General features: G+C 41.7%; 1 protein-coding gene across 1 annotated transcript in view; it reads right to left on the bottom strand.

Annotated features, from left to right (window-relative positions):
• Nucleotides 1-24,890, bottom strand: part of FBRSL1 (fibrosin like 1) — a 546,528-nt gene that overhangs the window by 169,556 nt on the left and 352,082 nt on the right. The window contains exon 5 of the mRNA XM_054392510.1: nucleotides 9,908-9,937. Within this exon, the coding sequence (XP_054248485.1) occupies nucleotides 9,908-9,937 (30 nt within the window). The remainder of the gene's footprint in view (nucleotides 1-9,907; nucleotides 9,938-24,890) is intronic.

Here is a 24,890-nt window from a genome sequence, read left to right on the forward strand (position 1 = left end):
ATGGACAAGGACATACGGGGCTGATTTCTCTTGTTATTAAGCAGCATGTGTGAGGCTTAAATCCCTTACAGTATTCATTGACAGCAATTGGGCTACTCATGCAAACTCCTACTTAGCTAAGGGGGGTCCCAGTGATAGGAGCAGTCAAGTGGAGGAAGATGTTTGAACAGATTTTGGGACGCACTGGGCACTCACAGATACTTTGATTAGGGTGAGGAGCATTTCTGAAAATCAGGCCCTATCTTCACTAACAAATACCCTGTATCTGGGACTTTCAACATGCTTATTCTGAGTGACATTTCCTTCACAGGTTACTATGACTGTGTTTCTGACTGCTGACCACCAGTAGCTGAAGGAATATGAGCGATTATGCACCGATTGCCATAACAAAACCCAAGCCTGCTAAAAGACATTTCTACAGCACTGAGTTACATTTTTGGTGTGGGTTCAGGGTGTTCCTGACAACAGCCAGACGCAAAGGGGACATCTCTGCAGAACCTGGGCTATGAAAGCTTTCATGACAAAGCTGACTCTACGAAAACGATGAAAAGAATCTCCAAGCAGCAGAAACTGCTCATCTCTAGCGTGAGAATGCTACACTTTCCGGCAACCCTGAAATCTGAGACAGGAGATGGACAAATCAATCACACCGTTGAGCTTGGACTGTGATAGTCCAAATGACGAAAGCTGTGAAGGTTTAAAACTCTGCTATGAAGACACTTTCCACCCTATCATAGTCGACTTTGCTTCCTGACCACCTCACCAGTGGAAGATCTTGAGCTGTAAGAGTGTTTTCAATAATAATACAAAAAAGCTATGATTATTCTTCTCCACATTTTATGTTTAATTGAAAAGACCCATTTCTTGCTTTCTGCAGAATGAGCCCAAGAAACATTTGTAATCATTTTCAGGTCACATTATATTGTTCATATTGCAGCTGATTTCACAGCTATGTGAGCAAAATTATCACTTCTCTGCACAACTAAATCATTATCAAGGTAACAGCAGACAGGAAGCATCAGCAACATCTAGCAGTTGCAATGCATTTTAGGAAATCGTGGTCTAGCTCTTGGAAGAATCAGCTTTCATATTTCAGTCAGATCCCTCTTCCCTGTCCCACCCCACCTCTGAGCCCCAGCATGTACTGGACTTTGTCCCTATATGTGATCCTGATGCTAAGGATTGTGGTTTGTTTCTTTTTCCCTCAAGAAAGACAAAAAGGTTAGTAAGTCTTTAAACTCTCAGTTCTTAAGGCTGTTAATATTTCACATTGCCAGCAGGGAAAGGAATTAAAACTGCCAGTAGCTATCCAGATAGATTTTAAAATCCCCTTCCCTCCCCTTTCTCTCTGCCTCCCTCAGCTTCAGAGGATATTTTCCCCGCAAATTGGTTTTAAATTAAGGAAGGTGATGAAGGCAATGTGCCGTCTCAGCATTTTCCCAGGTGCACTTAATCTAATTTCATTAAGGAGATCAGGACAGATGATCGCTACAGTCGAAACATTAAGTCTGTCCATTTTTGTATAAAAAAACCATTAAGTTTGTCAAAGTGTTGGCGGGTGGGCTGTTTATTATTGGAGATGAAGGTGCGCTTTGCTTCCCCAATAAACTGTCAGGAGTAGTAAACCACAAATGAAGTCAGCTGCTGCCAAGGATTTAGGCAAAGATTTCCAACTAATTTTGACACAGGTGTGGGAAAGGCTAAGGAAATAGAGGCTGTAAGTCGAGCTGTGCGCTTTGGAAATGAAGCCTTCTCCATGTGTTTGAGGTATTTCAGTCTGACCCAGTGAAGAGTGGAAGACCGAGCATAAGTGCATGTAATCAAACAGAACTACCCATGCTCTTGACACTCAGGACACAGTGCTGATGGGGTGCACCACAGAGCCTGAACTACAGAGATTTAACCTGCACCCATCCTGCTGGGACTCATCATCTTGCCTTGTGCAGACAAGAACTCACAAAAGCTTTGTTCAAGTTGCTGCTCTGATTTGAACTCGTGCACAGCTTTGACTAAAATGTCCAATCACTTTCCTCAGATAATCATACAGATATCCTGCAAAATTAGAGGAAACCCACCACCATGCAAAACTATGGAAGACTATTTAACAACCAAGGAAGAGCTCAAGTGAAACTTTCAGATTGAATTTTCAGGCATTACAAAATGAAATGTGAACCATTTGCTAAGAAGAACACCTTCTCAAGGAAAGTGCAGCCGGTATTAAAGACCATCAAGAGATGTTAAAATGTATAAAATACTAACTGGAATCACAATCTTTATAGCACATGCAGAGTAACTAATATTAATGTGGAACCAGGGGGGATCTTCTAGCTGGAGTTTCATGATGAGAGAAAACTACTGTGTGCACAGGTAATGTGTGCGATGTACTGCTTTGAGCATCAAGGCTGGGCAGAGCAGAGGAAGGTTCATTTTCCCATTCCAGGTGCAGAGCCTGCTCTGCTGGCAGAGGCTTCCACAGTGCTACAGGGTTTAGGAGGGAGCAGGAGAGGTGGGAGGGAGCCAGCCTACAGCATGAGAAATAACTGGCTGACCCCTGAACCGGAAGGCTCACAGGTGAATGAAAGACAAAGACTTTTCCTTGCTGCCTGGAAGAGGTGCATGAAGATGGTGTGTCTGTATTGCAGCCAGCATTAGAACTAAGGGGTGACCCTGCAGGGAGCAAAGGGAGGCTTATGTACAAGTGCTTATTTTAATCGCTCTCACTTTTGGGTTGAAAAGTACTTCCCTTTGGTTTGTGCTTGTGGAAAGCTGAGACTCTAGCTCTTAAGGGACTCCTGCCCCTGCGGGTGTACAGCGAAGGCTGGGCAGCACCAGCTGAACCATCTCCCCCTATTCAGGGTGCCATGGGGAGCCTCTGACTGATTTTTGCAGGCAAAAGCAGTGGCTGACAAGCAGCTGATAAGTGAAAACAGCAGCTCATTATGTGGTAGGAGACTCACCTAGACAAAAGAATACCCATCATGACTATCTAGGTAATGGCAAACACCCAAGCAAGGTTGGGAAGATATTACTTGTAGTTTTATTGCTGATCCAAATGTTGTTGCTGCCTTTTACATATCTGGAAAACTGCAATGAAACCTAGTTTGGATTTTATTGAACCCAGAAACAGGAACCATTGGAAAGCTACAAAACTCAAAGCTGACTCTTGGGCCATACTTGGGCATCCTTTACACCTGCATAGGACACAGAGTGCTGCATACTTGGCTCTTCTGTATCATTTAACCTGGTAAACCAATTCTGGCATACAATAATGAGAAACGTTGCTAGCCAAATGAGGGCCTACAATTGCAGCTGTTGGAGTGTGCATCCTCCAAAATTCTCATCTTCTTGGCATCTTTATGTTTAATTACATCATTCAATTTAAATAATTGAATTGCCTAACTCAATTTCCAGCTCTGATAACCTGCCTGCTATGTTGTGTTCTATCTGATCCCCTTCCAAGGAGTTACTGCCATCGCTGGTAGCCCTTTGGACTTAGGGCTGCATTATAATGCTGTTTCTTGATGTGGGCAGATAGTTGTACAAGATTGCTCCCTTCCCTGTTGCCTCAGATCTTAAAAGTTTCTTCACAAGGTCCCTGGCAAGATAAGAAAACGCTTATAAATGGGGAACTGGAACAGGGAGATGTTAAACAATAGAGAAAGCAGAGAGCTAGGGACATGCTGACTGCCAGTGACAGAACTGGTATTATCCTGTCTTGCCCAAGAGCTCTACATAAGATCTCTTCAGTGCTTTTATGTGACTCAATGATGGATTTTTGTCAGCAAACTAGAAGGCTCTTCTCATTGTTTGCTCTGAATTTTTTTTTCTACATTTTCAAGAACAAATATGGCCACCACAGGCTGTGATGACTCAGCTTATTATATACAGACTAATGTACTTAAAATTTGAGGTTTTGTCTGAATAAAAGAAAGACACAAAATCTCAGCAGGAGGGAAGAATGCTGGTGCTGAAGTTCTGTTCATTTTTTTCAATGGCATTCTTGCTTTACATATATACAAAGGTCAAGAAAAGCCATTAATACTAATTACTTTTTACTGGAGTTGCAGAACCTCTTGTTGGGAAGCACAACTTTGACTGCTCCTTTCCCACTAAAGAGCTTACAGGGCCTAACTCCATTGCCCCAGGTCTCGGTGGGAACCTTTGTGCCTGCTCCATGCATATGGCGGACGGAACAATGGAGGCTGAGGGCATGCCAAGTCTCTCCCCCACGTGGCATTTCCCAAAGTGTGGCTGAGTGAACTGCATATGCAGTGGGCTTGCAGGATGCCACTTTGATGGTAAATCTGTTTGTGGAGAATAGGAAAACAAATTCACTGAGTGGTGAATTTTGTCTCCCTGTACTTGCAACAACATTATGTTTACCTGTTTAATAGCACCCAGATCTTTCAAGGGCTACAAGGTTGTTTTAAATTCAGTATTTTCATGTTGTTTAAAAAGCAGATCTGTTTTTAATAATAACACGCATCTCATCTGTCAAACAGAGACTTTCTGCCATTAAGAGAACTAACCACCTTTATCCAGTTGTTGTTATACAGGAGTTGGGTTTCTCACTGGTTTTCACTTTGCATCACTGGGATTTCATTCTCTAAGAATTAAACCTGAGGAGAAACAATGATTCAGGGCACATATGTGCATGTACATGTTTAGCTGCTGCACGACTGCATGCTGCTGAGCCTGCAACATAACCCAAGCTCCTGTATGCAGAAGCATACTAAAGTAAGAGGTCCTCTTATAAATACTGTCTGAAAACCCATCTGGGAAGTAACCAGCAAATGGAGACTCCTTGTTATTAGTCACAGCTGAAAGCTGTCCTAGATTGAAGTGCAATGCTAACAAAAGTGCACATACTGCTATGTGAAAGCTCCCAGTTCAATTCCGTATTTCATCTCACCCTTCTGCTGCAACCAGTAAGAACTGAGATTGCTGGAAAAGTACCAAGTTTCATTTCTCAGAGAAAGGGACAATCTAATGATGGACAAAACCAATCTGGGGACCTTGGCCTGGGTAGGCTTCAAATATAGCAAATAACAGATTACCTGAAGAGGGAACTAAACTTCTATCCTTGTGCAAACAACAGATTTTTCAGATGAAATCCACTTTTTGCATTACTAGATAAAAATGTGAGGAACAGGGGGAAAGAAGCCTTCAGCTGTAGTGTCTTTGCACCAAGGAAAAAGCTGCCACAAGGTCCTTTTTCTAGTTCATGGCGTTACTCCCTTCACAGCTTCCCACTTCCCCAACTGCAACCTATCATTCTTCATGTTTGGACTCTTCTTCTCAGAACTGATGTAAAGTCTCATCTCTCTCTGGTCTGACTTGATCATTCCCTTGTTCAACTTTCAAAAAAATCACCTCCTTACAACTTTCCACCATGCCTTTTGCTACAGAGAATAACTTCACATTCATGGCCATAAAGATACCCTCTCAAATGCCTCCTAAAACCTGTCCCTTAATACCTATAAACCCAAAGCTGGACAGCAATGAGGCTGCTGACATACAGAAACAGTGCTGCTGTTAACAGTGACACCCACTTATGAGTCCCTTCACTCCTCACCCTTAAACCATGCGTTGTCCTACATCTACACAGCATGTAGTAGGATGGGAACCCTGCCCTTGGAGCAGCAACCACAGCACTACTGTGTACCCCTTCCTCTGTATTTCAAGTGCTATATCTCACCTGCTTGTGCATGGCTGCACGCTTCCAGGCACTTACTGGGACTCAGAAATTAGCAAAGAACAGCATGGCAGGGCTGAATTCCCATCACTGCAAGCAAGGCCTAATAAACTCGTTGCAAAAAAGTAGTGTGGAAACCCTGTTTTAGAAACCTGACATCAAACCTTTTTGCTTCCATCTTGGACGTAGCTCAATCTGTCTCACAGGTTGCTGGCTATAGCTAAAACACGAACTACAGAACAAATATATGGTAAATACTGATGCAGCTTAGAAATACAGTGCCTTTTTTTGGTACATCTTGCTTAGCACCACAGTAAATGAAGGAATGGCTGATATCTAACCCCTGATTTGGAGAGCTCACTTACACCGCGGGACCATGTAATTAAGCTGACAACCCACAATTTTGTGCACAGCAGACGCAAGTCCAAGACCGAAGGAACGTGAACACTGAATTACTTTAAAAGAAAGAAACAGGCTCTTTTTTAATGCAATCTTGAACACTGTTATTAAAAAAATGAGAGCAACATTTTGGAGTAACGAGGAGAGATTACTCATTCCCTTGTTTTACACAAGTTGACTTTTGGCTTTCTGCAGAACACCATTTAACAGAGCACATTACCAAGCTGCTAGCCACTTTTCACAGTGATGCTAAAGCAGGTAAGAGACAATAAGTGGAACTGTTGATGGTTTATATTACTCTATTATGTTAATGTTCACTAAAGTATGCCATAAGCTCTCTCATTACATGTGTATAAACCAATTCTCTGTGGTGTTATTCCTGTGCTAAATGCTATAACTACATAAATCTTGAATTAATGGAGACTTTATAGTTCCTGAAAATGAAGGGTAATTGCTATCTGTTAATGCTGTTGTTGCTATTAAAGGAAGTATATATTTTCAGTAACAATGTTTATGGACCGTGAGCCTCACATCGCAGCTATTGCACAGTGCAGAGACAGCGTAATGTGATTATCAGCATAACTCCCTTTTCTCTCCCTTCTCCCTCACAAAAACCTCAGTAGCATTGCCACAGCTCCAACAAACTATCCTGCAATTCTCCTAACAGACACAGAGTCCAAACTGATGTCCTTCAATAAATATACAGTGAAAGAAAGCACAAGGATTTGTGTTTCCATCCATGGGAACGCACGATTTGCTGAGCTTCTGGCTCGGTTACATGGCTGGACAGCTCACTTTATTAATTTGGGTATCTCAAACAGTTCTTCGAGGAGCATGTGGTGACAGAATGATAGGTGTGAGAAAGCTTGCTTCCTCTGAGATTTCAGCAGTGATGCAGAAGTGAAAGGCTATACTTGGCCTGAGACAGTCCTCAGAAAGTAGATGGGATGGACAAATCCCCAACCTTGAGCTTCTCTTTCCTGATTATTAAAATCAGCAGTGTACTGTTTGGAAACACTCTCACAATCTGCTGTGAAACTCTACCTTGCACTGCAGTGATGGCTTCTCCATTCTGATAAGTGTGACTTTATGCTCAGTTACTTTTCTCCCCTGGAGTCCTGCACAACACTGCACAAGGGAAAAACCCAAACCATCAGGAGTGTGCTAATATATTTCAATACAGGGAGGGTAAAGCCTTACTTTTTCTTTAAGGTACAGACCTCAGAGTTTTAAAACATTAAGAGCTCCATAGTCCATATACCTATGAACTAAATAAATAGTGGATAATTAGTAGCATAGTACAGAGAGAGAAGCAGGAGGTGGAAAATTTCAGTTTTGCTTCTAGCTCTGTCACTGACTCAGTTTGTACTTGTATATGAGTTTTTTTGGGGGGGTTGCTTTCCTCTTGAGTTATATACAGACAAGAGTGATCCGCTGTTTATGACTAACAAAAAAAGTGTTATGCAAATCACAAGTACATTAGTAATTCCTGCCCTGCCCTTCATTAGTGCCGGTGTGTGTAGGTGTAGCTAGAGAAAGCTGCTTCTTGCTGACCAAGCAGGAAAGCAGGATTGGTCTCTACTGCTGACCTGTCATGGCACTCGGGAAGCCTGATGCTGGGCTAGGCAGCGTGTTGAGCACTCCACCTGGCTGCAGTAGCCAGAGAGCATTATAGGAAGATCCATTTAGCCAACACGTGGAAGGGGATAAAAACACTCTTCAGTGTAATCCCTCAGGACACTCATGCCAATATTTTTATAGCTACTTGTTACATCAGCCAGCTTAAGTTTTAGACAATTACTGAATGTGTTTCCAGGGGACTACAATGTGTCAGGTATCAACAGAGAAAGCCAAGATGCCCTTGTGTTGCCCAACTGGAAAGCAGTGTTGCATTTACATTACTCCCATGAAAGGCTTGAAGCCTCTTCAGTTCAGCCTTTTGAGTTTACATGCATGTGCACACATCTTTGCTGCTTAATTCCAGAGACCTATTTAATAGAACCGATGTCATGTCTCATGTCTCTATAGATAAGGCAAGAGATAGAGAGATGATGATCTTGTGCTGCTCTCCTTATGAAGAAAAGAAATGTTATTATTAAGGTGAAGTCACCTTAAGGAGGACATATCTGGAAAATATGTGAGCCTAGAAGGTCAAATTACAGTTATAGATACATAAAGAAATGCCACATTAATGGTAAGGAACACTGTAATAGCCTTTCATTTGATGTAAAGGACAGTAAGTTACCAGCCAAACACAGTGCAGCTTCCTCTGAAGGTAACCTCAGATCCCACATTCTGAAAGCTAATCAATGTTGTTCAGATTTCAATTTCTTCTCTACAAGGTGAAGTCAAACCTAATCTAACAAACGTCAGTCTCAGCTGTAATGCCGCTAGCTGGGTCTACCAGTGTAATTTAGATAATCATTAATAGCATAGCTGTATAATAAAACTACATGTCACTTACAACTTCATCTCAGCTTTGACTGGCAGATCTTTAAACAGTTTTCTAAGTGATTGCTTTTACTTTCTTTGATTGGGCAGTCTAAGAAATGTTTTAACCCCGTGGTATCTAAGCTTTTAGCGAATAATTTTTCACCCTCGCCACACTAGCCATCAGCTAAGCTGCTGTGTAGGCCTGTAAGAAGCAGAACTTGGCAGGGGTGGTAGTAGTTTCAGAAAGTGACTTTACACATAGATACACAAATAAAATGAAATTAAAATAGAAATAAACAAAAAAAATTAAAAACCCATACAGTATCTTTCATTCAGCATATGTAATTTAAATGGTCTCTCTTCAATCAAGCCTTCATCTCAAAACACTGTGTTTCCTATACCCCAAGGATTTGTGGTATCTGATGGGAGTTTTAAAAGAAGAAGCTGAAGAAACCTTAGTGCTTCCCCAATTCTGCCACTATTTAAAAAAAACAAGACTTAATGAGAAGAAGCTTTTAGTGTAGTCTCTTGAACTCACGGTAACCTCTGATATGTGTAAGTGTGCTGCCAAGGAGACAGGGCTATCTGAAGTCAGCCTTTACTTTTGTAATGCTGATCCAGTAGAAACCTCCGTGCCACAGTTTCTCATGAATGAATGCAAGAGACTGGACAGCCAAAATATAATAAAAGTTTGATGAAGATCTAACCTGAGACTGCCAAGCTGGATTTGCCAGAAAAAAAAGTCAGCAAGGGATACTCAAGTCTTGCTTAAAAGCATGGTGCAGCTGTAGCTACATAGCGGACTTCTCCGTTTTCCTTGCAAAGGCGACACACGAAATCCCTATACAAACCCAAACAGCTACAACCTTTCAACCACCAACCTCTGTATCCAAAAGAAGGTCAGAAAAATCATTGCTCTGCGATAAATATACACACAACATGACAAAACACTCCTTGACAGTTTCCACACTGCCTTTGAGGGTAGGTACCAGTTGTCCCATCTTCTAAACTGATTACAAAATTGACATCTTTAAAGGTTACTATAAATAAAATATGGGTTTCTGGCAAGTTAATCAGAGGAGAAACACCACTAACACTGTGACTTGGGTCTTACCAAATGCTCACATAATGATCAAGAAAGACTATTATGTTAATGGGAGTTTCTTTTCTGGCAAACAAAACCCAGTCAAGATCACAGAGTACCTGATCCAATGTGGGTTTTTTTGTTGTTTGATTTTTTTTTTCCACTCAGTTACAGATATTTTAAAATTTGACATGAAGACTGGAGGAAAAAATACTATTTTCAAATTCATTCTTATTTTGACTCTGAGGGAATTTCCGAGCTAGTACAGCACATGAAAGAAGAAAATTCAGTCTTACCTTATCGTCAATATCACTCTCGCTGTCACACTGTGGATTAGAGAGAGAAAAAAAGAGTTTGAAAAACACCTTTATGTATAGGGATCTTTTGCATCATCCTCTTAAATCTTTAGGATAGCTATTTATGATGTTCTCAGTTCAATGAAACACACTTTTGATGTTTCCAGTAATGCTTTTCAGATTGCCAGCACAAAGCAGGCAAAGTCAATTTCTCTCTTCTTACACAAAAATATGGCCCAATCTTACTCGGTTGGAGGAAAACAAAGTTTAAACCAAAGAGACAATCAGTGATTCATTCTCATAACAACTATAACATGAATGCCACAACAAAAATCATGCCTTTTTATCATCTCAAATTGTGGAATATATAGTAACAGTTTTGCATTGCTTCACCTTGATAAGCACTTTGTCATCTAACAAGGAAACTGTGAAACTGGCAATCAATTTCTAATTTAATGAGTGGTACCAAGAATAGTAATTAAAATACATCATAAATTCTGGTACATTTTTTTAGTTTGAATGAGATCGTGATCCCAGGAGGAAGTGTTTACTTAAAAGACTTTTAGAATGTAATCTCTTAACAGCCTCTGAAAATGAAACTCACTCTTTTCACAGCACAAATGATGGAAAGACAACTTGAGCACTGCACCTTTCAAAACATGCACATCTTGGACAGAGATCATTTATAAAGGCCTGTAGTGATAGGACAAGGGGCAACGGTTTGAAACTAGAGAAGAATAGATTTAGATTGGATGTTAGGAACAAGTTCTTCACCATAAGGGTAGTGGAACAGGTTGCCCAGGGAGGTAGTTGAGGCCCCATCCCTTGAGATACTCAAGATCAGGCTCAACAAGGGTCTGAGCAACCTAATCTAGTGGATGTCCCTGCTGACTGCAGAGGTGGTTGGACTAGATGACCTTTGGAGGTCCCTTCCGACCCAAACTATTCTATGATCTTATTGGCTGGAGCTGAGAAAGATTTACAATTGGGAACAAAAATAAGTATCTTGGTGTCTGCTACACTGTTAGTGAATTTTGTAGCTTTTGTGCCCAACAGTAATTTTCTCCCTCAACCAGCTGCTGAGAAGGGTGGTAGAGGTGCATTTCTGTAACTGGCAGCACCCTATTGAGTTCATTGGTTCAGCAAGAGGGGACTCTGCAAGCCAGCAATGACAGGCTACAAATGTGAAAATGGCCCATGAGATTGCTCATGCTTTGGTGTCATTAATGTAAAAGAAGAAATAGATCTGTTTGGTCATTTTGCCCAGCTCCTGCTCCTCATGGAGTATGGAGAGGGATCTTTCCTGTCACATCCTTTTATCCTACAGTTACAAAGCAGAAATTACAGCTGTTATGTTCTTGCTTTTCTGCAGGCTTTTGAGGGATAATTTAATTTCCTCTTCTTCTATGATGCACGTGAAATGATTGACCCCAAACACTTGAGGAACCTTTTACTCTGAATTCTCTGAAACACACTGAACATGCAAAAAATCACGACAGAGTGGAGAGGTCTCCCACGGTGATTCTGCAGTGAAGACTGCTCAGCTTCCCAACTGACTCCTTATTTCCATTTAACTGCAATGGAAATGCATAGATAAAGGCACCTGTGTTTCTGTAGTCCTTTCAAAAGGATATAATTTTACACTGCCCCACCTGATCCATAGCACATTTTTCATTGAGAAAATCCATCTGTTTAGAAAGACATGCACAAATCTATCCGTATCTGTAACCATTCTGGACAAAAAAGAACCTGAAGCAAAAATGGAAGAAATCACAGGAAGGCAGGATGTTGCTCTGCAGGGGCCAGGGAGCAGTGAGTGGGAAAGCACTATGGGAATAACCAGTGTTAATGCCAGTGGACTGCATTAAACCCTAGTCAATTACTCTGTGTGTGGAGGCAAGAACATCAGACAGCCATGTCTTTAGCAGACACCTTGACATAAGCTGTTTGTGCCTTCTTGGGGGACTTCTGTTCTATCACACAGTTCTATAGAAATTATTATAGGAAAAGACAGTTTCTGGGTTTTCACAAACCAGACATTTGCATCAAAAGTAAAATCACTCCTGATAAATCAACATCAGCAGCCATTTGCTGACTCTCCCAAATCCATGCCACGTAACCATGAGCAATTAGAAGTCTCTGCTGTGGGCTTGGAATGGGACTAATTGTCCATCACTGAGACGTGCTGAAACAGGTTTGCTCGGCAAAGGCTACCCTAGTACCTGCTGCATTTGTTCTTGCTCAAGACAGTGCTAATTCACGCTGACAAAGCAACACATTCATCAAAAACAAGGTAGGGGGTAGGAGAAGAGGCAGTCACAGCACTACACTTCTTATTTACACGCTCCTGAGAACCACTGGCTGACTCAAGGGAAGCCTTTCACCTTCACCCCAGGGAGCTCTGATCAAGTCAGAATGCTAGAGGGAGTGTGCACTCCCCCAGATTACTGGCATAATTGAATGGGTCATGAAGACTTCATTATTCTACCCTTTAAACCTGGTCTAGGCTAAAGTATCCTAAGCTACCATTTTAATCACAATGCTCATTCAACCTGCACCCTCCTATTTTAGAGGCAGAATATTCCGATGATGTGATTCAACCAGCACAGTTCAGACTCAAGCATGTTACAATGGATTTACACCTACCACAAACATAGCATACAAACCTCTTGGTACACTCAGCCCTGTGGTGTTTGAAACTGCAGGTTTAGGCAACATCACAAATTTTTAATTCTCCCAGGGACTTAAAAGAATGACACAATGATGTAATAACAATAACAACAACAATAATAATCATATCAAATAAATTAAACTCAGAAATGTATTGACTGGAAAACATCCACAATTGTCATTAAAACTCAGATGCTTTTGCCTATGAGCCCTGGTGTAATAAAACCACAGCCCTATAAGCCTTAATAGATGTAGCTTAAAAATATTTAAGAGCAGGTGTAAACAATTTTGTGGAACGTTAGTAACCAATATTATTATAATACAAAGAAGGATTCCAGTTGCTGTCTGTTTTTGTAATAAACTTGCCTTCCTATTTCTACATGATGGTATTTAAAGAAAAGAGCACAGGCTTTTCCTTGTCAAAACCAGATTTCACCTCAAAAATTTGTATGCCTGTAACATGTATAAAAAACTTATTACAGGTGGTTTGCGTTACTAAAAGGTGCAGAATTGCTGTATTTAGATGCCCAATCTTGCTTTGTACCAGTCTGCAACTTTGTTTCATGTTGATAAGTGGAAGTTGCAAAATGCGAGCGAACCATCAATTCCACATGCTAAATTTTATAAACAGACATTTGAATGAAGCAAACATATGCTCTCCAAGGATACATTTTTCCCCATTCAGGATCTGTAAATACTCTACAATTAATTATTTTTAAAATGGGAAGGACAGCAAAGAATTTTGTTTCATTTTAGCTTACATCTTTCTTACTTTAATCATGACTGGATCAGTCTGGCAATTGAAGAAGCCACTGAGGCTGTGGGTGCAGATCCAGAGGAGAATGTGTCTCTGTGCAGACACGGAGCCCAAAGTGCAGCTATGACTGCAAGACAGCTTTAAAACCTGTATTTCTGACAGCAAGTTGCATAATTGCTTGTTTGCCTTACGAAATAGCTGTCCTCTCCCGCCTCTCCTACCCGTGCAGGACTCAGCCACACAAACTGTCCCCGCATCGATCCCTACTGCATGGCTTTTTAAACCACCAAAGTATCATATCTCAATCCACATGAGAATGAAGTCCCAAACAAGGCCAAAGCTACTGGGCAGCCTACATGCCGAGAGATGGCGGGGCAAGAATTAACACACCCTGATTTATAAAACTTCTGCTTAACATACAGCATCCTGGAAAATGGAGAGCTTGAGGCTCATGGCTACCAATCCGTGTTAATCTCCCACTGACTCCTGAAGAAAATACAGCCAGCTTTAGTGCAAAAAACCCCTCAAGCTTCAGAATTCACTTAAAGTTTTCTTCTTTTCATTTAAGAAACAGGCTCCCACATTCGCATTGAGAAACAGGAACCCACAGGCTGCTGAACATGCAACAGTACCAAAAAAAAACAACGACAGAAAAACCAAACCCTCTGGGACAGATCTGTGAAAAACAGAACCACTGTTGACCCCATCCCTTCAGGGGGGATGTTAAAAAACACGATTTCAATGGGTTGGTTCAGTTTCTGTGGTAACAGCCCTAAGCCTCCACAGCCCCACTCTTCTCCAGCCTCCTTGCTTCTGACGCCTGCCCCTGCAAAGCCCTGGGACGACAAAGAGAGAACGAGGCTGGTGTGCTGCCTCGCCAGGATGTTTAAACAAATAATGAAGTAACAAGGGAAACTTTGGGTTGACCCAGAGGATTTTTTTGTTTCTCAAAAGACAGCTCACTCCTGCCCGGTGTGGAGGAGGCTGGCGGTGCTCCAAGCAGGACCAAGCAGGACAAGGCTCCTCTGCCACCCAGCCTCACCTCCCACGCAGCTGTTGTGGAGGGACAAAAGCCCTTGTCAAAACAAAAAAGTTAAAGAAAATGTGGAGAATGGCAACTGTTGACAGCTACAGGGGCTCATTGAAAGACAAAAGCTTCAATTACCTGGATTTTTCTAAAGGCCCTTAACACTCCTGGTCTATAAGCAAAACTGTAAACAGCCATTGTGCCCGGTTCATAAAGGCCCCTAAAAGGATTATTCACTGGGTTGTGCCAATTGCCTCTCAATTCCACCAAGAATGTTTGCAAAGCCGAGCCCTAATTGTGCCGCTTTTTGGAAACGATTTCTTGCAGTGACAGATTCCAGTCAGAAAAAGCCTCCTGAACAACACACAATTCAGACAGAATTGGCTCAGGGCGCTGTAAAAAGGGCTCCCCCCTCCCTGCTTCTGCCCCACAGAAGAGGATGCACGTTTTGCAGACATGGGCCCTGCACCCGTGAGGATCCCGTGCCAAAAAGACTGGCAAAGCGGCCAGGGGTTCACCAGGACAGGACACAATCTGGCAGCTGCTGCCAATGGGCCCGTGCTCCTGAGGAGGTTCGGGCTCTGGAGGAACTGGGGAGTGAAACAGTGAGAAAACCTGGTGCTTTCCTAATCTCCACCAAAGCAACTGCAGCAACTCCACCACCCTCGCTCTCCCACCTGTTCCCCTGTTGCACTCAAACGACCTGAGGAACCATGGACAGAGCTCCCACATGAGCAGACCCTTTGGCTTCATTTTTTATTGACAGCTGAAGTGGAAAGTCACATTTTAAGCCTCTCCTCCATCATACCTTTCCCACCAGGCAAGAAGTTATGATGCATTCCATCACTTGCTTGTACAAATCATCTCAACAGGGGAGAAAGATGGACTTCTGACTACTTTATAACACAGGCAATGGCATTTTTGAAGAAGGATCTTCTACTGTGGAGATGCATGTGCTACTAGTAGCACAGTTATCTGCACTGAACTGAAAATAAACCTCTAACCCCTCCCCTCATCCCAAACAAGCTAAGGCTGAAATGTGAACATTACCTGCTGTGGTTCACATGACATGCAAGCACATATCAGATCATTCCACATAACAGCAATGGATACTGCAGAGGTTTGTGTCACTGCAAGTGAAGCTAGACCTGCACTATGAAGGTTTTCTGGTAGACCTAGAGTCAGAGGTGTAGTTTCATTGCTGGCTCCACCACAGTATTATGCAATCAGCGCAGCTACAGTGTTTTAGCCATGTAAGATGAGGGTTTTTTCAGTGCAGAAAGGGAGCAGGCCTGGAATCAGCTATGTATACATTTTTCCAAAACAGAAGCACCAGGCTCCTTGCAATCTATATTCAAGTTGTTTGTACTGTCATTCTGGATGTTTTCTGGTAAGTTTCAGAACCATAAAAATCATCCTTTGACTCTTTTCTTAAATGTTTTAACTTCCAGGTCATCCAGTTTTAATTCACATAGTCAAAGCACAACATTGATTACTACAAAAATCAGATACAAAAACTACCTCATGCCAGGAATGAGAGCTCCAAGAAACGAAAACAAAACCAACCTAAGTCTTGCAAGACTGCAACTTTGCAACACTCGAGTGTTAAGTCATCAGTTAGGTGCAGAGAAATGCTGTCATCTGAAATGGAGCCACATCCCCCAAGCTTTCAGGAATTGCACAAAAGTCACCTCAGCTTATTCACAAAAAGGAATCATCTCCTCCTATTCCACTCAAAGCCAGAGGTTTATGACCTAGGTTGTGCCCACACAGCCTCAAGGCCATAGGGCACCGTTGTGACAGACACTATACAGCAGAGAACTTGCAGGTTCCTGCCCAAACAGCTGACAAAAAAGGCTTGGTTTTGCCTTTGTACACAAACACACATACCTGCAAATATTATTAAATTACAATTAAGCAGAGAGTGACAGATTTCTAAGCTAGTCATGTGAAAAAAGAGACCCTAGCCCAGAGGGATATGCAATATAAGCTGTCTGCCTGCAAGTAAAATTGTCTGGGAAAGTGTAAGGTTGAGAGAAAAGGAAGCAAAAATATTAATTATAGTCTATAATATTATACTACAAGCTGGCAGGGCAGAATACATATGTAAAAAGTCACACAGAATGCACGAACCCTGTGGAAACCGATGGAGCTTGAGCACCCACTCACACTGACCCAGAGGATGACCATGTTACTGATATCTTATTATTTCCAACCATATTTAGGTACTGAATTTTCTTTTAATAGCAAGGCTCAGGGAAGCATTAAGCTCAAATCCCAGTTTGTTAATGTTTCTTCTAAAGGAAGAGGTAAACTCAAGCCTTTATTAAGAGCTCTTCCCCTCTCTGTGCTAACTTCCCAGGAGCAGCTCGCAGCAGCAGTGCGTATGGATGCGTACTTGTGTGTGCAGGGGGAGGGTGTTGTTTCCTATTAAGTCTGGCATCAGATTCATGTCTGCAGGGGCTTGCTTAAGATGATAGGAAGAGAGAGTTTTATCATGAGCCAGACTGACAGAAAAGCCTGCTAATGGGACTTGAGGCATACACAGGAAAGAAAGTGCCAAAACATTAAGCTACCGCCAAGTGTCAGAGGGCCACTGATTTATTGCAGCAATTTTGCCACTGTGTCCTTTATAAGGTCCCACAAGTCCTTCCTCCTGGCAAGAAGCTGTGAGCTGCTGCAGCTCAGGGAGAAGTTTAGATCCAGAGCGCAGAAAGTGTCCAAGCGAAAGGCGGGGGCCAGGGGGAGGACGGAAATCGAATGTTGACTTGAACTTGCCCCAGGCAGCAGAGTCCTCTTAGCTCCACTGCCTCCCTGACAGTTTGATGAAATGAGTCAGGGCCTCCCTATGGCTAGACCAGCTCAGGCTTCCAAGTGCTGGGGTAGAGCTGTAAGAAACAGATTGAGCCTCAGGGCAGCAATTCTTTTTTTTTTTTTTTTTACTATTTTTTCCCTTTCTCTCCTCAGCATTTGGCTGGGGGAAGGGGGAGGTTATGAGCACTACAGATGTATAGGCTGAGCCTTTGTCTGTAGAGGGGGAGGGTGAGGAGGAGAGAGAAGAACAGCAAGAGAGTATTAGCCATGGCAGCCGAGAATAGCCCTGAGCACTAGAACTAATTTTGAGGGGCAGTGATGCATTGTAGGGACTATGTGCTGTTTGGTCTGAGGGGGCCCCTGTTGTGAAGCAGCAATCAAGAGGACATTTTGTTAAGTGACCAACAGCTGTCATCTCCAAGCCCAGAGTAGGGAAGAAGGCAGCAAGGGGGAGGGAAAAAGAAAAAAGGTAAAAGAAAAATGGTAAAAAAAAAAAAAAGAGCATTTGTCCCTTGGAGGCAGAGCACATTAATCCACCAATCTCCCATGGCTTTAACTCTAAAAGTGCTCCATGCCTCTGAAGAGCTGAACTCCACTCCATCAGCCACCCGGAGAGATGGGTACCTCTCACCCTGCTTCAGCCTGCCAGACACAGGGAGCTTCCCTACCTCTGCGGGTCGAGGAACTGACGTTAAAAATACTGTTTAAGTCTCTTTTCATTCCATAAAATTGAGTTGATCTGCTGCATCTTAGGGTCAATCCCTCAAGGACTGTTTTTCCCCCCTTCCCTTTTCCTTAGCACTCATAAATTAATCAGGAAGACCCTGACTAAGTCATTTCATGCTGTACAACATAAAAGAAAGTCCCCTGATGATCCATGCAAGGATCTATTAAAAGCGGGAAGAGGGAGGGTAGAAGGGTTAGGAAAGAGGGAGAAAAGGAAGAGGGGGAAGGAAAAAAATCTCAACCTTTTTGATATTTTAGGATAAAAGCTGGAGGACTTTGTTACAAATTCTAGCCAACATCAAAACACCTTAAATAATTCAAAGAACATGTTAAAGGGAAGAAACTGAATGTTGCTCTGATGTTCAGTTGATGCAACGCAGAATATTACCCAAAACAGCACAGCCTGTTAAGGGAGACAGCAGCCTTGAGCGTTTCAGTTCTTTAGAAAAATGTCAGAACCTGTAAAAATCATAATTTCCAGCAACTTTTTTTTTCTTTCCTTTTTTTTTTTTTTTTTCTCATGATATAAACTCAGCGAGACTGAAATGTAGGTTTCTGACAAGCTGTTAACAAGACAACTTTAGAAATCTGTCTGGAGCTCTCAGGGAGATGGGCTGCCATTTCACTGCTTCGAAGAAGTTCATGACATGACAAGCAAAAATCAGGGAACAGAGACCTAAAAACCACGGTGTAATTTTCATTTGCTTCTGTCGTGAAAGAATTCAAGCAGAAATATTAGAAGGCTGCACAACTAAAAAAGCCAGCAACTGGAAAATCATCGCTGTGGTTTGACAAGCACATCTTTTCCACTGGAAATGGTTTCTTTATTATTACACCTATATACAGGAAAGCACTTTTGGACAAAAAGGAATAATCACAAATTATTCCTTGAGATCTCCAAAGTAAGATCTACAGCAGCCTAAGCCAAGCCTAAAAATGACCTAGGTCATGAAAGTGACCAACCCATCCTGGAAAAGCTGTTAGGACCACAAGAATTCTCATGGTTTTCCATATCTCTGCCCTCCTCTCCCAGCAGGTAAGGTAGAATCATCTTTCCATAATGCAGTCTTTTACTGGAGCCTACACAGATGAATGTTGCTACACAAGCATTTAGTAAAGACACATTCATTAAAAATAGCAAATGCCATCTACACAACAATGTCTGTACCACATTTCAAGAGAGGCTTTCTGGCTGGTTTACCCTCTTACACCTCCTACCTTAGGCCTTATCCTGTACCAGTATAATGCTTTTCCATAATTTTTGGATGATTTAATGATGTCTTTTCCAGAATCAATCTAATGCCCTCTATGGTTAGGAAAAAGTAGATCGATAGATCAATTGATCAATGCATGCATCTATCTTTCACACGATATAATGTATCTGTTTTGATATATAAACTTGGAATCATAGAATGGTTTGGGTTGGAAGGGACCTCCAAAGGTCATCTAGTTCAACACCCCTGCAGTCAGCAGGGACATCCTCCACTAGATCAGGTTGCTCAGAGCGTTCTCAAACCTCACCTTGAATATCTCCAGAGATGAAGCCTCAACTATCTGCCTGGGCAATCTGTTGCAGTGTTCCACCAACCGCATGGTGCAGAACTTGTTCCTAGCATTCAATCTAAATCTACTCTTCTCTCATTTCAAACCACTGTCCCTTGTCCTATCACTGCAGGCCTTTGGAAACAGTCCCTCTTCCAGGCTTCTTGTAGCCCCCTTCAGGTACTGGAAGGCTGCTATTAGGTGCCCCATGAGCCTTCTCTTCTCCAGACCAAACACCTCCCAGCTCCCTCAGCCTGTCCTTGTAGCAGAGGTGCTCCAACCTCCTGATCATTTTTGTGGCTCTCTTCCAGACCCACTCCATCAGGTCCATGTCCTTCCTGTGTTCAGGGCTCCACAGCTGGATGCAGCCCTCCAGGTGAGGTCTGTTTGGACTCATTCTAAGTATTTAAGGGTAGGTTGACACAGCTGCTTTGAAATTAGTTTACTGATTGTGATTGCCTCATCTTAATCCAGCCTTGCAGAATGTTGGTATCCTTGGGATGGATGTTTTGGGAAACTCCAAGACAGCCAGCTGCATATAGACAATCTCATGCTTAATGTCAACCTATTATTTGCCGAGAGAGAGAGAGATTGGCCAGTGCAGGAGGTTGCTTTGAATTGTAATGCCTGTGATTATTCCAAGGACTAATGTGAATTATGGGCCAAATCTAGCCCAGCATTTGCAAGGACAAATAATGAACTGAAGCTTTTTCACCTCTTTCCAGCTTCAGCTCCTTTCCACATGGCTCTGGTGGTGCCATGCTCGGGTAATTGAAAGGACAGTGCACGTAGAAGTGAACGGCTGACACTGCTTTTCACCGATTTACAAAATGAAGGAGACTGGTAAGAAAAGAGATGCAGTTTGCTTCTCTTCTGAAGTGCTCCCAAGTTCTTTTCATTCTCCTCTCACTTGGACATTGTGTCACCTGTCACTCATTTTCTTTTCATTAGGCAGACACTCTGGGAGACATTACAGCTTCAGGGCTGTGTATGGGTTTTCACTAAGGAACCAGAGAACATCCATTGCTGTCTCTTATTCTACAGTTTAAAGCTATGATTAAATCCATTTGCTTGCAAGAGGCATCTTGCCTTGCTGCCTTCCCTTTACTATGAACTTCCTGGCTTGGAGTTATCCAAACCCCAAGCCCCAAGCCCCAGCTGCTTTGGTTCTTCACACTCTCCATGGAGAAGCAGAAATCTAGAGGGAATTTGCAGCGACTCACTGCACAGAGCAGTTCTAATTTTGTTTAATGTAAGGATGCCTGGACAGGATGTGTCCAACAGAAGAAAGTGGCTTAAAGCCATTATTTACATCAATGAGAGGCTGCTACAGTTTGGGGGGTGTGTGTGTTTATAGCTTTCTTTAAAATTAAGGAGGAGTTTAGGCCTTAATAAGAATACAGCCAAAAGCCACTTTAACCATAATGATCTGTCTAGTAATTCCCCATTTACTATAAACATCAGTTTTCGTCTTCTGTTTGGATTGCAGATGTAGTTTATTACTATGCCATATCCATGTCATTATGGAGTCACCAAAAAGTACTCAGCCACTCCAAAATAACAGGATTTGTTAAAGTACTCCTGCTCTAATGGAAAGCTTTTAGTTATTCTCAGCTCTCTGACTGTGGAATGTGACTCTGTTTGGAAGTATCATTTACATATTTATTTAGTGGAGAACATGCATGGCTGTCTTCCCTTGATTCAGAACCATTATCAGTTGCAGGATGCTGTTAGAGGGGATTTCAGCATGCAGCTCAGGAGGAAAACCATTTCTTAATACCTTGGTATCCTGCTTAATAACAGTCACCCTCCAAGAATGAAGGTGATGGATTTCTGCTAATGAAACTTGCTGTGGTTTGTTCCAGCTGATTTGCATGAATATTTATGTGATTTCATTTATACATTTCATTATTTTATAAATACATATATACATACACACACACACACTTTTTATCAGGCTGCAAGCTTCCTTCTTCCTTACTCCTCCCTGTAAGTCCAAGTAGTGCAGTGACAAAAGAACATACCATGCTACACATTAGTTAAAAATGGCTTAATATTTGTTATTTGAGGTGAAATTGTAAAGGCTCCTTACTACCTCTGGACACCTGCCCCTCTCCTCCGACCCCCCTAGACACTCATTTGTTCTTGTCAGTCCCCAAAATGTCAATGATCGATGTAAATGTAATGATTTACAAGATGGAGCCTCCTACATCACTGTCCTGCTTTCAGGCTGCAAAAGGGGTTTGACCAGCACTGACCTCAAAGATCAAGACAAGGACTGGTAGCACGTGTTAAAAGAGAGGAATGCAAGTAGCCTTAGCTAAACTGTCCTGAAACTTTCTGAACAGGCTTGAGGATGTTTACCTTTTTTGTGGTCACTACAGATGTTTTTATTTTTCACCAGGGCTGATGTGGGAATGCTCAGTTGTGTGGACAGATGTCACTTATGAATAAAGGCTCCAACAAGTCCAAGTCTTTCGTCAGTAGTGACAGCCCCCTATATGGCTAATCCAGACTGGGGTGGTTAGAGAATAAAAGACAGAGGAAACATCTCAACAGGACGCAGAATGAGAGAAACAGAAGACTGAAGAGTAAGAATGGAAAAAACCAACTTAGTGCACTGTGGGCCAATAATGAGACGAGACTACAAACACCGTCTGTTTGGGAATGAATTCTATCACCCTTAATCAGTAACCACTTTTATTAGCAGAACAATAAACTGATAATAATTAGATGGCAAAAACAATTGCATGTCTGTCACAGGCTGAGACTACACTGAATTACAGAAACTTTTCATTTTCTGATATGGAAATGACAAACAGAGTTCATTATGGTTAGTATGAACAAAACTAAGTGTGAAATCAGTTTGAAAAGCTGGGAAATACTTTGGCCAGGATGTTTTACCTCCTCTTAGTCTGTGTGTCTGACACTATGACCCAAAGCAAGGTGCATCCCAGGCAGCAGTTCTTTCTTCACTTGTGATGTTTGCTGTGTCAGCTGAGATACACCAACCAGCTCACGTGTGGTGTGGAGCCACAGGTAGCAATAAAATGCAATAACGCCACTCTGACTCTGTGTCACTACTGCACATGTAACAGGGGTTTTCAAGGACTGCAGCGTAATTAGGTGTCTTTAAATATGCTTTAAGGCTTTCTAATGGAGCTGAAGTATGGGAAGGTTCTCCTCAGCACTTATGCAAAGCGCTTGCACAGATAACTCAAAGCTCAAGAGCTTCTGGCCAGCTTTTAGCAGCACAGGTCGAGAATGCCAGGGTCTTGTGCTAATCAATGTACATTACAAACTACAGTCTTTTAAATTCACATTTAACACTTCTGTTTATGAAGCAGAAATTGCACTCAACCCAAACCACTCTGTTAGCTCAGCTGGCTGATGAAAAATTGCCACAATTACAAAAAACAAATCTTTGTTTTCAATTTTCAGTAAGCTTTAAAAGAACAGGCTGCTCTTGAAAGCATGATAGATATTTTTCCCTAAAAAAGGAAAGAAAGAAATCCTTCCTAGCAACTGCAATTATGATACTTTCATGTCAAATGAATTATATTAGTGAAAATAAATCTTTCTAAGATGCACAAGAGGGTTATCTGGCTCCAGTCAGACTTATGCATTACTGGTTTTATATGTTGTACTCTACTTGATTAATATAGGTAATCAAATTATATTGCCTTCCACTGTGCTCTCAAATTCAAGGCTATAATGTTTTCAATGACAAAGTTCATAGAGTTGTATAAAAATGTACCTCATGCTGTACCAGCCCTTTATTGCTGTAGTAAAACACCATTTTCAATTTAGTAATAAGTGATATAAAACAGAGTGTCTTGATTGGCAGGGTCGTATTCATTATGCAGTGCCCTACGACACCGCACAGTTCAAAATGGAAATTTAAGGGCAGAATCTACCACAATCTCAGATTCTGATACTTCAGGGAATAACATCATTCCTTTTTCATGAGTTGTCCAAAGAAAGGATAAGGAACTTGACAGAAACACACACATATATATGGATAGAAGGGAGAAAGGGGCAGAAAGAGACTCATCACAGAATACTAGTACTCCATCAAGGTTTTCCTGCACTGGAGGTAATCCTATACTAGTTGTTCCTACCTGGAAGAGGAAATGAAAAAGAAAGAGGAAGCACAACAGTCTGGATAGCAGCAAATACTGGAGAGCTCTTTCTGGCTCTGCCACTGTTCTGACTTGTGGCCAGAAGGAAAATGTCAGGGCTTTGCAATTCGAAGTGCTTAATGAAGTTGTATTATCAAATGCTCTTCACCTTATGAACATCAGCATGCTCTAAAGACATGTAAGTTAGGCTGTCAAAATTAGTAACGTCTCAAGTTTGCAGCTACCTTTGAATATCTAAATTCTAACCCTTCCTTTTTTTCTTCTTCCTTCTATGAACCAGGAATAATGTTCATTTATCCACAAACTATCAGAACAACCAATCTATGAGTTCCAGAGAGGCAAAGTATTCTGGTGAGCCTTGTCATCACTGTGAACACTACCCAGAAGAGCAAGAATTATAAAGTCATTTTCTCTTGAACTAAATGGCAGAGATATTGTTAGCTGGTATCTTCTCTAAGTATGTATGCTGAGCAAATGATATGATCAGGAAAGACAACTCTTGGACTTAGGAATTAGTAATGTTATCTTACGTTTGTTTCCTTGGCAACTTGACCTTTCATAATTTGCCCAAAGGCAAAATATGGGCAGCATATCTCTTTCAAATCATACCTCAATAATCTTGTGATTAAAAGCATCACCAGAATGTGGCCTTGCTGTAAGATGGAGAATTAACGACTCTCTACTAAATGATCCACTGATGTTGAATCTAATTTAAGTAGCCTTGCAAGAATATTTAACACTTAATGATAGGCTCTGTATTAGAGTAGGTTTAATCTAGGATGCAGCCACAGATGTCATAAGAAGGAATTAATCAGCATTGCTTCCACTAAAACAGAAATGCAAAATTGCTGAACAGAATGTATTAGAAACAGATTAAAGAACTGGGACTTAAACATAAAAGAAACAGAGCTGATGCCACCCTCAGAGAGCTAATTTGAAATACAGGAAAACTTAATTCGCCTTTAACTGAAGAATTGGGATGTTTGAAGTTACTAAAGAGAAGCTTGCGTTATCGAGCAGGAAAGAAAGGCAGATAGTCTTTTCCCTCATCAATTAAAAATGAAAGCCCAACCCAAATATTAATGTCTGCCTTAAAATCCCAGCAAAATGAAGTTATTGATGCTCTAGGGACTATTTTTCATCCTACATGAAGCTCTATACATGATGAAACACTGTGGACGTTTCACTGACTTGGAAAACTGTGTGGTTTAGATAAGTTACCTTTCAGCAAAGCACACCTTGGAAACAGGGAAATATACCCTATGGTTATTGAGATGCTTGCAGTTGGGGGAGAATAGGAAAGAT

The sequence above is a fragment of the Indicator indicator genome, chromosome 26 (assembly GCF_027791375.1).
Source record: "Indicator indicator isolate 239-I01 chromosome 26, UM_Iind_1.1, whole genome shotgun sequence".
Taxonomy (NCBI): Eukaryota; Metazoa; Chordata; class Aves; order Piciformes; family Indicatoridae; genus Indicator; species Indicator indicator.